This window comes from Carettochelys insculpta, chromosome 6, assembly GCF_033958435.1.
Source record: "Carettochelys insculpta isolate YL-2023 chromosome 6, ASM3395843v1, whole genome shotgun sequence".
Classification (NCBI taxonomy): domain Eukaryota; kingdom Metazoa; phylum Chordata; order Testudines; family Carettochelyidae; genus Carettochelys; species Carettochelys insculpta.
The window spans coordinates 74,080,316-74,098,393 of NC_134142.1; the positions used below are offsets into that span (position 1 = coordinate 74,080,316).

An 18,078-nucleotide genomic window follows, 5' to 3' on the forward strand; every position below is an offset into this window, starting at 1 on the left:
GTAGCCTAGTTCCCAAGGTACAGAATAATACCTGACTGTAGTTGAGGATCTTGAAAACAGATTCTGAAACAAACAATATCTTTCCTCTGTCGCAGCCCACAACAAACAGAAATCCATCTGCTGCCTAATTAAGAAAGATATTTATATTATTACATAATAGTTAAAACAATTACACCTCCTGAGGTCTCTACCAGTCCTATGCTTCTATGATTTAGCTTTTTGCTACCTTTGTTACACAGTAGAATTAATATCTTTGCATCAATAGAAATAATTTAATTAAGTATTAAATAAAGTATGAAATTATGATAAATTCTCAAGTATTTTTTTATACTTGGAATTAGATTTTTTGCACTATTTTCCTTAATAATGACAAGAACTTAGAGACAATTTCAGTAGTGGTAAAAGCTCACATCTTCTCCTGTAATATTATAGTTGTACACTAGGAATTTTCTTAATTTTAATAAAATCAGTAACTAATCTTCTGCTGTTTGAACTGTATTTATTTAATTTTAAATTAATGTGACTCGGAAATTAATTTGGAAATTAAGTGTGTCGCAGGTCTTGCTGACATTTTTGTGCATGCAAGCCTGCTGATGGGGGGAGGAGGCAAAGGGGCAAATGCCCCAGGGCCCACTGCTTCAAAAGGACCCAGGGCTTCCACCTGCTACTGCAGGCATTGCAGTAGCATCAGTGTCTGGAGCTTTAAATTGTCACTGAAGCCCCCGGTAGCACACTCCAGGCAGTGCTTAGGGTTGGCTGGGGGGTAAGAGGGACATATGGTATGGTCTGAGGGAGGGCTGTCCCGAGCACTGCCCCTTCCACCCACACCTCCTCCCCTTCCAGGAGTGCAGAGCTACTCCTTCCTACTTTTCCAAGGGGCCTAGCAATTCTGTTGGCTCCGCTGTATGAATGTGAGCAGTCCCACGAAATTCAATGGGCCTCATGTACCTAAACATTTATGGGATCAGGTCCTAACTAAAACAAAAAGACCCTGGCATATGTTTTTATAGTATAAAGTACAGACTATAGTATGTACTATAGATAAAGTATATAGATTTTGTTTTTACTATCAGCTGAACAACATCTGTATGTTGTTTCCTCACCAACCTCGATCATTTTCTTGCATTAATTGATTATACTCCTACGTGTGTGTGTGTGTGTGCGCGTAAAAAAGGCAATGAGCCAATGAGAAATTAGCTGAAAACAATGTTTTTATTTATTTACTTCTAACTTACTTAATCCAACAACTGAAAATCCTGATAAGTAGATGGTACGGTGAATTTAAGCCAATATGCTTTTTATGTGAAAACAGTTTGAATTGGCCACTTAGTTTTGGTCCCCTCATTTTAAAATGCCCAACCTGACATCTACAGCTAGATTTTAAAGTGATCAGCAGCTGCAAGTTCCACTAGCTTCAAAGTGGAGGTGCAGGAGCTCATCACCTTTCAAAATCAAAACTGCCTACCTCCATTTGCATGGTTCTACCATTGGGATCTTTTCCTTCTCTTCCCCAAGTTAATTAATTTTTAAAACCAAAGTTTTAAATTTAGCATTTTTAAATTGAAACATACCCTGAGAATAAGATGTTTTAATTCATCATCTGATAGAAAAGCAGGTTTATAGTTTGCTTCTGTATATGGGTTTGTGGCACCTTAATTAAAAAAAAAAAGAAATAAGTCAATATTCCATGTAAATAAACTTAACGTACATCCATCTAATGTAGATATATTCTTGTTTTCAAACACTTTTTTGCAGTGCATTTTGATGCTCTCTCATGTTTCTTTTCCCAGCTGTGTTCTAACTGCAGGTATCTTTTACAAGTGAAACCCAGCAGAATACAACTCAAGAAAGATGAATACTGACTGGAAAAAAATATAATGTACACACTGAACAAAGGAAAAGAGAGTAGCTGGAAACATTAATAATTCTTTAAGATAGTGTTCCTTAAACTTTTTGAGTCCCTGGAACACCAAACAATAATATTTTTATAAGGAACACGTATGAAAATTTTCCTTAAAATAATTGTTGTCAACCAAAAAAAATAAACAAAAAAAATCCAAACAGCAACATATACAGCAGCAACAAAATGAAGTAATTTAATCAGGCATCCCAGCAGTGGGGTAACATAATATCTGGTTTTAATAACAGAAAATACATACCATAAGTGTATGATACCAAAAAAAGCGTCAGACACTTGTAGCACACCTGCAAGTTGTTCATGGAACACCAGTGTTCCGCAGAACGTAGGGCTAATCTGTACTCATGCAAAGATTGATCGTGGGAAGATCGATCTTCCAGAGTTCAATTTTGCCACATCTGTGAAGACACGCCAAAATCGACCTCTTTGGGCTCAGCCATCAACACCTGTACAGGACATTGATGGGAGACTCCTAAATCCCTGACTACACTAGGTAACAAACTTAATTCTGATACATCGATTCAGTGGGTCAGGTGTACCTTGACTATAGTAAAGCTTTTGATACAGTTTTCCAGGGTGCTCCACAATGAGTGTTGGTGCACCCTCACACCAGCATTCGGAGATTCTTCGATAGCCAAGGTTTCCCATGCCACGCATACACAGAAAGCACCCCTTTGTGTGCTCTGGTGCACGTGTGGGACAGGTTCCTCCATTCCTTCTCTGCCTGACAAATAGAGCAGGATGCTCCAAAGCAGGGGAAGGAGAGAGCGAAGTGGAGCACCCACAGAGACGCACATCTCAAAGAACCATTGTTACTGCACCAAGTGGGTAACTTCCTCTCCTTCTTTGAGTAGTGTCCCTGTGGAAGCTCCACTTTGGGTGATTATAAAGCAGCAATCTCAGTATGGAGGTGGGTTTGGAGCTCGGTAACCTCCACAGTAGATAACAGCAGGTAACACCGCTTGTCCTACTTGGATAGAGGAAACAAAAGAAGATGAGAGAGCATAATGCTGTGCAAACATGTTGCCAGAAGACCACGTGGCCACCTTGCATGCAGAGGAGCAGCCCATGTAGAGTGGGCAGTGATGGCACCCAGGAGCTTCCTGTAATGGAGCACGTAACATGTGTGGATACGTGAGGAGATCTGCTTGGACAGCCGTTGTGGTAAAACAGGTAAGACCCTTGGATCTCTCTGCAAAGGACAGGAACAGTCTAGGAGGTTTACGCCAAGGTTTCATGTGGTCATTGTAAAAGGCCAAAGCCCAGCAAACATCCAGGGTATGCCATGCCACATGCAGGACCCGGAATTTGGCTTAGGAAAAAAACACTGGTAAGTGAATAGTTTCATTGAAGTGAAACGGAGAAGGAACCTTGGAGAGAAATTTAGGATTAGGACAAAGGATGACCCTGTCCTTTGTAACCACTGTACAGGGAGGCTCAGCCATGAGGGGAGCAAGCTCCCCAACCCTTCTGGCAGACATGATGGCAACTAGAAAGGAAAACTTTATGGACAGATGAAGCCAAGAACACATCACCAAAGGCTTAAACGGTGGTTTTGTGAGGCACTTGAAAACATGGTTAAGGTCCCAAATAGGGACTGGGGGGGGGAGGGGTGTTCTGAAGGAAAGGTGTTCTGTGGGTCCATGAGAAAACGTTTGGTGACAAGGTGGGCCAGGAATGACACCCAATCCTTCATCTGGCAGAAAGCTGCCAGAGCAGCAGCATGCACACGGACTGTGCTAAGGGCCAGGCCCAACTCATGCAGGTGCAGTAGGCAGTCAAGGAGAACCAAGACAGGTGCAGTATGAGGAGGCATAGGATGGGGGGAGACCATCCAATAGACAAACCTTTCCCATTTGTAGATGTAGGATTTGTGTGTAGATTCCCATCTGCTGTTAACTGGAACCCTTTGTACCCCTTCAGAGCATGCAACTTTGGCATTTTGGACATGTAGTTTGATCAGATCTGGATGAAAAGTGCAGCCAAAGTCCTGAGACAGGAGATCGTAGTGAGGAGGAAAGGGATAAGGAGTCGCTGCTGACATCAGATACAGGCAAGGATACCAGGTCTGGCTCAGCCATGCCAGGGCTATGAGGATGAGGCCAGCAGGCTCACTCAAGTCTGACCTTGATTAGGAGTTAGTTGGAGGAAGGAATGCTTAAAGGGGTGCATCCCATGTAATAGAGAAGACGTCCGCGAGAGAGTGCCTGCCCAGGCCTGTCCTGGAGCAGTATTGGTGATGCTTTCTATTGACTCATGTGGCAAACAAGTCTATGCATGCTTGGCCCCAAAATCTGGAACATGCGATGGAGAGCTGCAGTGCTGATTTCCCATTTGTGCTGATTGCTGAATGAGTGGCTGAGAGCATATGCCAGTATGTTCAACTCCCTAGGCAGGTGGTTGATGTGATGCTGGAGGCACGATTGCCACAATGTTGTGGCCTCCACGCTCAGGGACAGAGACCAAAACCCACCTTGATGGTTGATATAGTACGTGTACGTGGTGTTGTCTGTCAGGATATTGACTGACCTATGCACTAGGTACCTTTGAAATGGTTGCAAGTATAACAAACTGCCTGAAGCTCCAAAAGGTTGATGTGGAGCGCCTGTTTGGTGAAGGACCATTTGCCTGGCATGATGTGAGAGCCAAGATGGGCTCCCCAGCCCATAAGGGAAGCGCCCATAGTAAGCATGATTGACAGGGACAGTTGGTGGAATGGCACCCCAGTGAGAATGTAGCCTGGATATGCCCACCATTGAAAAGCGGCAAGGACGTGTGATGGAATGACCACGGTTTTGGTCAATGGGTCTCTGGCCAAAGTACAGCATGTGGTGAGCCAAGAATAAAGACAGCACATGTGAAGTCTGGCTACTCTGACCACGTATGTGGTGACCGCCATGTGACCCACTGGGAGATAGAGATGTACCACTAAGGTGAGATTGTGCAGGGCCTGAAACTTGTGCAGGGGCAGCATGGCCCTGGTGGTAGTGGTGTTCAGGTCCATCTCCCAATGAACTCCAGGGACTGCATAGGGTGAAATGTGGACTTCTTGCAGTTTATGTGGAAGCCAAGGCTTAACAGAATGTCCATGGTGACCCGCATTATGCGAAGTGCCTCAGTGAATGACGGCCCTTTTATGAGACAATCATCCAGTAGGAAAAGATAATGATCCTATGTCTGTGTAGGTAGGCTGCTACGACTGCCAGAGTCTTGGCGAAAACCTTGGGTATGGTGGAGAGCCCAAATGGGAGGACTCAGTACTGATAAGGGTGGGGCCCCACTGTGAACTGAAGGAAGTGCTTGTGTGCCCAGTGAATGGTAATGCAGAAGAAGGCATCTTGTAGGTTGAGAACTGAGAGCCAGGATAATGGTCACAAGAGTCACCATCTTGAACCGTCAATAAAGGATGTATTTGTTGAGCTTTCTGAAGTCGAGAATGGGCCTCCATCTCCCCATTTTCTTCTGAGTTAGGAAGTATGTGGATTAAAAAATCCCTGCCCCAGAACTCCTCGGGAACCAGTTCCATGGCTTCCAACAGGAGGAGGTGTTGGACCTCTTGGTCAAGAAGATGCTCACAAGATGGGTCCCTGATGAGGGATAGGATGGGGGCAGGTAGGCAGTGTAGAAGTAAAAGGGATATAGTACTCCCAGGACACTAACTCCAGTACCCACTTGTCTGAGGTAATGGTAGCCCAGCAGTGGAAAAAGGGGTGATGGTGAAAAGAGTGATCTGCGGCCCACAGATTGGCTGGACCAGAAAGACCTCTCAGGCTCTTGACCACACCCTCAAAACTGCTGCTGGGAGGTTGGGGATTGGACACAAAGGGCTGCTGCTGTTGTTGCTTATTCGAACGCTGTCATTGGGACCTAGTACACTGATGAGGCTCAAAGCATTGTTGTTGCTGGTGTTCTGGCTGTAAGTGCTCCCGTGGCCTTTGGTATAGGGAGTAGCAGGCCTGTTTAACTGACAGCATGTACATGCCTAGGGTACAGAGTGTGGTGAGGGAATCCTTGGTGGAATGGAGGACCTGACTGGTTTTTTGAGCAAACAGACGCTGTTTATCAAAGGGGAGGTCCTCCATTTTATATTGTAATTCTTTAGAGACCCTAGATGACTGAAGCCTTGACGTGTGCCTTATAACCACTGTGGACGTTGTGACTCTGGCCATTGTGGACTGTAGGGCCATATAGGCAATGATATGCCCTTCACAGATCATGCTGATGAGGGCCAGGTGCTGCAGTTCTGGCTGGGCCAGGACCCACTCTTGTAGTTTACAATAGTTGAGATGGTCATAGTCAGCCAACATGGCTGCATAGTTGGCTGTCTACAGCAAGATCATGCCTGACGAGTAAACCTTACACCCCATGATGTCCCATTTTTTCACTAACTTATCTTGAGGCGTAGAACGAAATGATTTAGTCTTGTTTCTGACAGCTTCAATGACGAGAGTTTGGTTGGGGACGTGTGAAAAGGAACTCTGGATCCTCAATAGCTACAAAATATTTTTTTGCCCACCGTTTTGTTTGTGGAGGTGGGGTGGAAGTGGGAGACTGCCAGAAAATGTTGGTGGGGTCCATAACGGCCTTGTCCATAGTCAATGCTACCCCTGACGAAGAAGGCTGTTGCAAGTTGCAGATAAGCTTGTATTGTTTTACAGGGACCTCCTGCAAGTCTTTCTCCTGTGCCACGGCCACCCACCTGAATAGCTCCCGGGGGAGGTGACACCGACAGCACCGCATCATCTAGGGAAAATGAGCAGGGATAAAGAGTCCTTGGTGCCAGAGCACTGGGAAGGTCGGTACAGTGCTGATGTAGAGGGTTTTGATGAGAGGGGATGGTCCTCTGTGACTCTGAATGGTGCCGATGGTGGATATGAGCAAGGGGATCTGGTTTGTCATGAGGACCACTGTGGTGTTGGATCATGAGGATGAGAATGATGGTGCGCAAACCATGTTAGAGGAGGCTGCAAGTACACCATGGTGGGGGGCACACCCTGCCAGGTTGAGTGCACGGGGCTGGAATGTTGGGAAGAGAAACACTCCGTCAGTCAGAACTGTACATTCCCTGTGTCCAGGGTCGGCTTCCAACATGTAGGAGAGCATGAACTGCTGCGACAGACAGGAAAACGTGGAAAGTACCACAGATGTTTGATGGGAGGAGCCACATAATGCCAGACCCAGTGCCGACTGGTGTTGCAGTGGGGGATTGGTTCGTCGTTCCTTTGACACCGTGCCATGTTCTGGTGCTGATGGTCCTGACTGTGCAGGGTCTCGGTACCGTGTTGTGTTGTCTTCGGCGTTACATGAACATGGAGCAATGAATCAGCCCTTGTGATGTGCAAAGCTGTGCCCAGAGATTGCTGCAAGCAGTATGACAATTTAGGTCTGCACCATTTACGTTCCACGTCTGACACCAAACATGAGGTTTTAGATTTAGAAGACCTTTTGTCCTTTGGAGCTGAAGCAACCATAACTTGCAGTGCCGACAGTACCAAGAACGTCCTGGGTGCCAGTGACTTCCAAGTCAATTCCCATAACACCCTTTCTGGTGGTGCTGGCAGTGATGATGCCAAGGAAGCCACAGTCACCTGTTTTGCTGGCACAGTCCATGGAGACAGACATGGAGGCCAAGAGCATGCCAGAGGCAGGTCCCGAATGGAAGTAGGGTTACTGCCCGAGGCAGAAGGATCTTTGGCGTACGTACTTTTGGCCATACCTTTGGCCACCCATACAGGGTCTTTTGCGGGCATCTGCACTGGAGATGCAGGTTGAAGGGACTTCTCATACAAGTATGTTTGGAGCCTGCTGACTTGGTCCTTTCAAGCCCATGTGGTAAGGCTGGAACAATGGGTGCAAGACTGAGTGTGATTTCCCTCAGCCAGACATTTGATGCAGAAAGCATGGCCATCAGAGGCTGGCATCATTTCTCTGCACATGGCACACTGCTTGAATCTGGGAGAGCCCAGCATTGTGGAGCTGCAGCAAAAATTAACAAGTCACAAAACTAACTGTAACTTTGTTTTTTTGTTTGTTTGTTTTTTTGGTAAACTAACTATAATATGAACAGTGAAAGGTAACAGGCTAAAGAACTAACTACAAACAACTAACCGAGTAAAACTTTGTTTTCTGCAGAGAGAATGAAGCTCCATCTACAGCCAAGGATGGTAGAGAAGGAACTGAGGGACCCATGCAGCATGCGTGTAGGCCACATCTGGAGTATTGCATCCAGGTCTGGTCTCCCCAGTATACGAAGGATGTGGATACACTGGAGCAGATCCAGCAAAGGGCAACTAAAATGACTAGGGGGCTGGAGCATATTACCTATGATGAGAGGCTGAGTAGTATGGGCTTATTTAGTTTGTAAAAGAGAAGAGTAAGAGGTGATTTGATAGCAGCCTTCAACTTCCTGAAAGGGGACACTAAAGGGGATGGAAACATGTTGTTCTCAGTAGTGACTGATGGCAAAACAAGGAGCAATGGTCTGAAGTTACAGAGGGGGAGGGGGAGGTTGGATATTAGGAAAAACTATTTCACCAAGAGAGCGGTGAAGCACTAGAACGTGTTACCTAGAGAGGTGATGGAGTCTCCATCCCTAGAGGTTTTTAAATCCTGGCTTGACAAAGTCCTGGCTGGGATGATTTAGCTAGGGTTGATCCTGCTTTAGGCAGAGGTCTGGACTTGATGACCTCCTGAGGTCCCTTCCAGCCCTAGGATTCTGTGATTCTATAATGGTTTAGCTAGAAATGCACATCTGAAATTGACTTTCTTCCATAGCATAGTTCTGCCCATAATTTAAGAAACACTGCTTTAAGGAATAAGAATATTCCTCTCCACACAAATGTTTTCCTATACTCTGTCCAAATGAGCTCTGAACAACAAAACAAAACCTGAGAAATTCTTACAGTGACTGATGTTTTCCATCTTTAAATAATTTCTTGATTGTAGACACTAGTCAACAGTAGCTGAAAATCATTATTATCTGAGAGCTACTTTATGGCCTATGTGAAATAAATTGGTGATCTCAATCCAATTCTTACTGTTCACGTCTCAGCACATGCTAAGAATTTGTATAAGCACTGAGAATGAACAACCATTCACTTTTATGGGTTCAAGTGTTGTACCAATTCTATAGAAATTCTTCTGATGCTACATCCTTTGAAAAGCAATAAATTGAGTTAAACAAGCAATGAGGGAGCTGATGGAAGATTTATAGCCTTACCAATTAAAAGTAGTACAGAAAGTTATGGAAAGATCTTTAAGAGGGTGAGAGACAACAAATATAGTTTAAGATTTAATGCCTGATAATTCACAAGGCATTAAAAAATACTGCCTAGTCTTCCCGAGCCACATTCACACATCAATTCCTTGACAAATATACAAGTAACTTGCACAATTACGATACTAGATACATGTGTTTAGATTTCAGCTATTTGTGTGTGTATATGTGTGTATAATGTGTATGTGCGTGTATATACATCTTTTCAAAACTTAGTTTATTTCTGTAACATCACTGCAGTAAAACCCACACCGTCTATTTACATGCAATACTTAAGTGCCAAAAAACTGGCTTCAGAGAAAAGCAGGCCACGCTTGTAAATTAATAAAAACAGGCACCTAAAGCTATAGCTAGGCTTTCGTTATGAAAATCTCTATATAACCTTGCTTTGAGCTGCCATTAATTAACTGAAAAGTTTTTCTTCTAGACTGAAGATATCCCTAGAATCTCAACTAAATTATGACTTCTTTGAAATTTTGGCCAAAAGAGCGAATCAGCTATCTGAGTTGGCACAACAGTGAATTAATATTAGGGCTGTCAATTAATGTGTGTTAATGCCTGCAACTAACGCAGGGCAGAATTAATGCATTAAAAAAATTAACACATTAATTACGGGCCTAAACACATGTTAATTGACAGCTGGGGCTGCCAGAGGGGTTCCATGCCCCAGCCAGCTACCAGCCACAAGGCTGCCCCTGGCCAGAGTCCCACGACTGCTGGGCTGCCCATGGCCGGGGTCCCCACGACTGCAGGGCAGACAGCAGGGCTCTGTGCCCCAGCTGGCTCTCAGCAGCAGCACTGCTAGGGTTCCCCCAGCTGTGGCCCCATGGCTGTGGGGCTACTGGAGGGGACCCATACCCCAGCCAGCTCCCAGCAGCAGGGCTGGATAGTCTCTCCGTAGTGGGGCTTCTACCCCCACCCCCAGTCCCACCACCATCAGGGATGCTGGCAGACCTCTGACTCAGGCTAGACTTCCCAAAACCAGCTGGTTCCCTGTAGTGGGACCTGTCTCCCTGAACTGGGGCTGCTCTTGGGGCTTCCCAGACCAGGCTGTCATGGGACTCCCTGCACCAGCAGGGCTCTGCTGAAACCCGTTCACCCCCGCACACACACAGAGCTGGAGCTCTCTGGTCCAGGCACTCTCTGGTCCAGTAACATCCACTGTCCTGCCAGAGTAGGGATACAGCTGGGCGAGAGAATGCCAGATGAGGGAGTGTCCACCCATATTAGGCAATAGGGGCAAACATATTCTCATTATCATTTAACAGAAGCTGTACTCTTCTATACATTTTTCCTGCATTTTGGGGTGGATTTTGCCTCCCTACACTATGCATTATGCATTAGGTTTTTTATCTTGCAATTAATCTCAATTAACTTTTTTCAATTACTTGACAGACATAGTTAATATGTACTTTTCCTGATTTAAAAGTATCTAGCTTTTGTGCACAGATAATTCAAACACAGATAGGCATTGATGAGGAACAATCTTCAAATTAACTTTTCAAAATAAAAATTCATCCATAAATTGCTTTTGTGCATATAGTGCAAAATTTCTAGTGAGGCATTATTTGTAGTTGTTTACATGACCATACTGTTAAGTAAACATATCAGCATCCATAAGTACATTGGGCTGGTTGGGGAACCTATTCTACTGAAAAGTTCATTAGTTGCATGGGGCTTCCATTTTACAGAGCTGTAGCAAAATTAAAATTAGTCTTTAATTCTCCCTCTGTTCTGGTCTTTTATCTTAATAAAACTTTAATAATTAATTGTTAAATATCTGGGTTGATAAAACTATACTAAAAAAGTTAACCACACAAATCTCAAAAAGTAATGCTCCCATAGAAACCTTAACCATAACATTTATACTTGTAACAATTTGTAGTTTTGTTCTGGTTAGATATATATAATAGCATATACATTACAGCTGAAATTCACTCAAATGCAGAAAGCTGGCTTAAGATCTTCAGCAACATATAAATTCTGGAGGGCACAGCCTATGTATCATAGAAGGTCTTTGCGCCAGCCTACAAAAACAAGAATGGGCTGGACTGAGTTGGGGATCTAATGGATGAAGGATTAAATGCATCCAGAGACCCTAACAGCCTATTCCAGTGATATGGAAGAGCAGGAAATGGCAGTAAATCATCTTATACGTGTTTATGTTTTATAAATTTCTCCTGCGTTTTGGGGTGGATTTTGCCTCCCTACACATGCATCAGGTGTGAGTTTACCTTTCCTAGAAAACCTGCCTTTATGTTGCCTGTCTTATGAATTGTTTAACTACAATCTTTACAATGCCTTTAATTAGTAAGCCAATTTCAGGCTCTGCTTTTGGTCTCAGAGCTTATTTAAATGCATACTGTCAAAGTAGAGTCAATTTGTGCCAGGATTCTAATACTCTACCATCCCACGCAGAGATTACGTCTGCCAAGAGCACAAGTAATCCAAAACTATAAATAAGGGATTGTGCAGAAGGTACAGGGTTGTCCATGCTAACATATATTGACCATTCATTTCAAAAACTCTAGACCAGAACGTACCTCCCAGCTCAATGCAGAACAAAGAAGAATTTTGTAACTCACCTCGTAACGTTTTCATATGCTGAACAGCCATTCTCAGTACAGTAAGCTTATCTAGCTTTCGGGACATAGCATTGCACGTTGGTACCAAAGATGCCAATTCATCAATAAAACTGTTCATTTTATCTCGGCGTCTTTTTTCAATCTGGCTGTGAGCCTCTCTAATCAATAACAAAAATTTAATATTGAACAGCAAAATGAAGTTTCAAAGGATGAGAAAAAATAAAAAACAACTAATTTTAAATTAGTAGACCACAAGACCCATTCTTCAACCCCATCATAAGAGCCCACACATACAAGTAACCCCACTTAAGTGGATATTAAAAGTTAACTACTTGTGTGAATAAGGGCTATTTGTGGAAGTAAAGGTGACAGCATAGGGCCCTAATTTAACACCAGATACTCATATCACAGGTATGCTGCCTTTTTTACAATCAATACTGAAATTATCTAACAAGCAGATTCTATACATCTATCTGAGGGGTTTCTGCCCCTGTGTTAATATGTAAGTTCATTTACTGAGGTAATATAGGAACTATGTAAAAATCAAGATCATAGATGCATAAGTACCAGTGTGTACAGAACTGGATAACAATTCAAGCCAAGGAATAGCATTTAAAAGTGTCATTATGATGATTTCTCATGATATTCAAATTATTTACTGAAGTATATGCTTCATGTAAATTTTCCCTTGTCATGGTAACCAAATAAGTTTCCTATTCGTTAAAATATCTGTTTAAATATTTTGAAAAACAGGTCTAAAATTAGGCTCTTCCTATTGCTTAGAAAAACTGTTTAAAGTATCACACCATCATTTTGACACTGCATGTTTAAATATGAAGTGGCTTTATACATATATTACACTTTACGTCCTGGCAATGCAATAACACAGAAGATAAGGATTTTGGTTCAGTATAAAGGGAGTTAGACATGCTCTTTCTATTTAAGGTTAACTAGGATTGCTTTTTAACTACACATTTCCAATTTAAAAATCTACCATTTCAGTATTTTCAAAAAATGTATGTAGTACAGAAAAGAACGAAACTTTAAGATTGAAAGTAGATGGAAAAGCCAAACAGAAAAGAAAATAAACCCAAATATAAGCTGTTACTTTGAAACTCAGGCACAGGTGCACAAGGTCTCTAACATAACAGAAGAACTAGAGTATCATCTTTTTCAGTAAGTTAGTTGAGAAATATTATAATTTACCTTGCATTTTTTATTCTGCCTTGTTGGTCTGTATATTCCAACCTGAGAAAGAGGAAGTTAAATTATAAAGTCACACATTACCACTATTTTCTACATAATTTTCTAATAATTCCTTCTGCATACACTATGTAGCTGTTGGTCTTCAGTTACAACAATATTTTTTGTGGGGGCAAACTAAGTTAAACTGAGTTTGGAAGGGATTGTTACTTTCTCTTCTTGCTTTAAAATTAAGCCCTGATCCTTCAAATTCTCAGAACCCACATGGAGCCCAGGCCCTGACTTCAGTGATATGCCACACAAATCAAAAATCAGGTATCTGGTCTCAAGTTAAATGTCCTGGGACACACATTTTAGTAACAGTGGAATAGTACCTTCCATGTTGGTCATCTTTATCTGTATCCATACCTTCTCTATACAAAAATCAAAACAAAACAACGTCAGAAATATAGCGGAATTAGTGAATACAAACTTGTTATGAAATAAGCATTTATTCATGCTTCTAAAAGGAAAATCAGACACAATCATTGCAAAAAGTCACATTGAAATGTTTTTTCATCTTTAAACCTTTTAATACAAACATAATACACCAATTTATTCAAAAAGAACATAAATATCTGTGAAAGAGTATGAAGGGACAACTTCAGTGGAATAAGCCAGAGGTTCAAGTAACTGTATCATGCAATAAAATAGGCTTAAATTTGGGAAAGGCATTAATGTTAAACTAAAAGACTAAGGCTATGTCTACACTAGCCAAAAACTTTGAAATGGCCATGCAAATGGCCATTTCGAAGTTTACTAATGAAGTGCTGAAATACATATTCAGCACTTCATTAGCATGCGGGCTGTCATGGCACTTCAAAATTGACGCAGCTTGCCACCGCACGACTCATCCAGACAGGGCTTCTTTTCGAAAGGACCCCAGCTACTTCTAAGTCCCCTTATTCCGATGAGCAGATGGGAATAAGGGGACTTCGAAGTAGGCGGGGTCCTTTCAAAAAGAAGCCCCGTCTGGACGAGCCGCGCGGCGGCAAGCCGCATCAATTTCGAAGTGCCGCGGCCGCCCGCATGCTAATGAAGCGCTGAATATGTATTTCAGTGCTTCATTAGTAAACTTCGAAATGGCCATTTGTATGGCCATTTCGAAGTTTCTGGCTAGTGTAGACATGGCCTAAATGTCCTTCAGCCTACTGATATACCATTTTAAGGTTTTCTTCTAAGCAAAACTACTTTTAATTCATTAACAGTCAACTTGCATTGGCAAAACAGAAACAAAAGATTCACAGCAGCATATTTGTTACAGATGCTAAAAATAATCACTGTAAGTTTCACATCTTCCAACTTACCGCGTCTCCACTGCCTTATCCAAGTCTGACTGCATAAGCAATGCATTGTGGGTACCTATCCCACAGTGCTTTAGCCCTGCTGCATTTTGGGGGGTTTGTACCACTGAGTTGTGGAGAAAAAAAGCAGCTGCAGTCGCTTCTGGGTGTTTGATGTTACTATCCTACAATGCAAAGCGCTCTCCCAGAATTCAAAATACCCACTAACCATGTGAAAAAAACCAGGAGATCACACCACTTTCTCCGGCACAGCGCTAGTACAAACATAGATCCTCAAATGCTTTGAGTCATTGCACAGATCATTACAGCAACTTTTCAGAATGTCATATACTTTTTCTTTTGACTACAAAGGGAGTGGGCTGAGATGATGGTTGAGGGTTATGATGAAGATTTTGAAGAGGAAATTGCTCATCTGCCAGCCAAGAATTTAGAATTACTGACTGCCCTGGATGCATTGCTGACAGTGGAGCTGCAATTCTGGACTCATGAAACCAGCATACGCTGGCGGGACCACATTGTTTTGGAGTCTTGCGATGACCACTAGTGAGTGCAGAACTTTTGCATGCACAAGTCCACTCTCATGGAACTTTGTGATTGGCTGGCCCCCGCCCTGAAGCACAGTAATACATGAATGAGGACAGCTTTAATAATTCACAAGTGAGTGGCAATCGTTCTATGGAAGTTTGCAATGCCTGACAATTATCAGTCAGTGAAAATCAATTTGGGGTGGGCAGATTTACAGTGGAGGCCATGGCGGTTCAAGTAGCCAACGCAATCTGTTGCTGTCTCCTGAGGAAGACCATGACCCTGGGAGATGTCCAGAATATACTGGATGGCTTTCCTGCCATGGAGTTTCCTAACTGCGGTGGGGCAATAGATGGCACATGCATCCCCATCATGGCTCCAGACCACCTGACCTCTGAGTATTTAAAGAGAAAGGGATACTTCTCAATGGTTTTGCAGGTGCTGGTAGATCACAAAGGTCATTTCGCCGATATCAAAGTGGGATGGTTGGGGAAGGTTCACAATGCGCTTATCTTCAGAAATTCTGAGCTCTAAAGAAAGCTCCTGGATAGGACTTTATTCCCAGACCAGAAAATCAAGATTGGCGATGTGGAGATGCCTATAGTAATAGTGGGTGACTCAGCTTACTCTCTGCTTCCTTGCCTCATGAAACCATACACAGGCACCCTGGACCACAGCAAGAATTACTTCAATTTCAGACTCAACAGGTGCAGAATTGTGGTGGAATGTACCTTTGGCCATTTAAAAGTGAAGTTCAGGTACCTATTGACCCCTTTGGCCCTTTCAAAAACTAACGTCCCCGTTGTGGTTGCAGTGTACTGTATTTTCCATAACATTTGTGAATCCACACGGGAAATTGAAGGTATTAAAGGTATTATTAAAAAAGGGATAGAAAATAAGACAAGGAGTATCTTACTGCCCCTATATATGGTATGCCCACATTTTGAATACTGTGTACAGATGTGGTCTCCTCACCTAAAAAGGATATCCTGGCACTGGAAAAGGTTCAGAAAAGGGCAACTAGAATGATTAGGGGCTTGGAACAGGTCCCATATGAGGAGAGGCTAAAAAGATTGGGACTTTTCAGTTTAGAAGAGAGGAAGCTCCGGGGGGACATGACAGAGGTATATAAAATTATGACAGGTGTGAATAGGGTGAATAAAGAGAAGTTACTCACCATAGTAACGGTGGTTCTTCGGGATGTGTCCCCGTGGGTGCTCCACAATAGGTGTCGGGCTCGCCCGGCGCCGCAGATCGGAATTCTTCCAGCAGTTTCTCCTGGATCGCGCATGTGCCGGCGCGCGCCGCTCCCTTGCGCGTCCCCAGCCACGTGCGTGATCTGCTCCCCGCCAGTTCCTTGACCAACCACCTTGGATGCTCCTGAAAAACACTAAACAGAGATCCGAAGCGGGGAGGATGGGCGGGTGGTGGAGCACCCACGGGGACACATCTCGAAGAACCACCATTACTACAGTGAGTAACTTCTCTTTCTTCTACGAGTGTCCCCGTGGTTGCTCCACAATAGGTGACTACCCAGCAGTAACCCAAGTAAGGAGGTGGGTAATCGGTTTATGTGCAGCTTGCCCCTGAAAGGACTGCTGTCGACAGATGGGTGTCCTCTTGGTATATCCGATGTAGTGCATAATGTTTGGCGAAGGTATCATAGGATGACCAGGTCGCCACTCTACAGATGTCCTTTAACGCGATGCCCTTGAAGAAGGCTGTTGACACTGCCACCGCCCTGGGGGAGTGAGCCCTAGGCGGGGCCAGCAAAGGAGTCTTTCGAAGTTCGTAGCACATTTTTATACAGGACACAATGTGCTTTGAGATTCTCTGTGAAGAGAGACCCTCTCCTTGTGACCTGGGAGTGAGAGACTAGAAGTCTGTCTGTTTTCCGGAAGGACTTAGTTCTGTCTATGTAGAAGGCCAACGCCCTCCTCACGTCCAGGAGATGTAGGCGTGCCTCCTTGCTGGAGCTGTGAGGCTTCGGGTAAAACGAGGGTAAAACTATTGGTTCGTTAAGGTGGAACTCTGAAAAAACTTTCAGAACAAAGGCTGGATGCAGCCGTAAAGTTACCGCCTCCTTTGAGAATACTGTGCAGGGCGGTGTTGCCATAACTGCTGCGAGCTCACGCACCCTGCGAGCTGATGTAATTGCAAGGAGGAAGATTGTTTTTATCATAAGAAGACGTAGGGGAACTGTGGCTAAGGGTTCAAACAGTGGGCCCGTTAGCTTGCTGAGCACCAAGTCCAAGTTCCACGATGGTGGAAGCAGTTTCCGAGGGGGGTACAGGTTTACCAGCCCCTTCAGGAACCTGGTAACAACAGGATGGGCAAATACCGTGGGCCCCTCCTCTGCATGCCGAAAAGCAGATATAGCAGCGAGGTGGACTTTTAGCGAGGATAGGGAAAGCCCGCCCCTCTTGAGGTCCAATAAGTATTCTAGTATTACAGGTATAGGCACGTCAAGGGGAGCTAACTGCTTGGCGGAACACCAGGCAGTGAATCGAGTCCATTTCTGCTTGTAGGTCTTCCTGGTGGAGGTCCTTCGGCTACTTTCCAGGAATTGTTGTACTCCCTCCGTACATGTGCTTTCTAGGGAGCTGAGTCATGGATTAGCCATGCTTGTAGGCGCAGACCTTGAGGTTGTGGGTGCACTATGGACCCCTGGGCCTGAGTGAGTAGGTCCGGCGCCACCGGAAGGGGGAGCGGTGGGCGGTCCAACATGCTCAGAAGGAAGGGGAACCATTGCTGTTGATCCCACGTTGGGACTACTAGAACCATGCGGGCTCTCTCCCTTCTGGCTTACTGCAAGATCTTGTGGATGAGCACTGTGGGAGGAAACGCGTAAAGTAGGGGGTCCTTCCATGAAATCGTGAATGCGTCCCCCAGGGACCCCTGCCCCAATCCTGCCCTGGAGCAGCACTGGGCGCACTTCTTGTTGTGCTGAGCGGCAAACAGGTCGATCTGGGGAAACCCCCATGTGTGAAAGATCGGTCGTAGCAGATCGGAGCAGATCTGCCATTCGTGCGTGAGTGCGAAGCGCCTGCTCAGCTGGTCTGCTTTCATGTTGTGAGCGCCCGGCAAATACGAGGCTTTCAACGTTATATTGTTGGCGATGCACCACTTCCACAGCCGGACTGCTTCCGCACATAGGGCATGGGATCGGGCTCCCCCTTGTCGATTTATATAAAACATAGTGGAGGCATTGTCTGTATTGATCCCGAC

At 44.2% G+C, this 18,078-nt stretch overlaps 1 protein-coding gene across 4 annotated transcripts in view; it reads right to left on the reverse strand.

Moving 5' to 3' along the window:
• BMAL1 (basic helix-loop-helix ARNT like 1) overlaps positions 1 to 18,078 on the reverse strand; it is a 133,150-nt gene that overhangs the window by 44,805 nt on the left and 70,267 nt on the right. For all 4 annotated transcript variants that reach the window (XM_074997338.1, XM_074997337.1, XM_074997340.1 and 1 more), the window contains 5 exons: positions 13,357 to 13,395; positions 12,986 to 13,027; positions 11,780 to 11,937; positions 1,572 to 1,651; positions 32 to 124 (listed from right to left, as the gene is read on the reverse strand). In XM_074997338.1, coding sequence (XP_074853439.1) covers positions 32 to 124; positions 1,572 to 1,651; positions 11,780 to 11,937; positions 12,986 to 13,027; positions 13,357 to 13,395 — 412 coding nt within the window. The remainder of the gene's footprint in view (positions 1 to 31; positions 125 to 1,571; positions 1,652 to 11,779; positions 11,938 to 12,985; positions 13,028 to 13,356; positions 13,396 to 18,078) is intronic.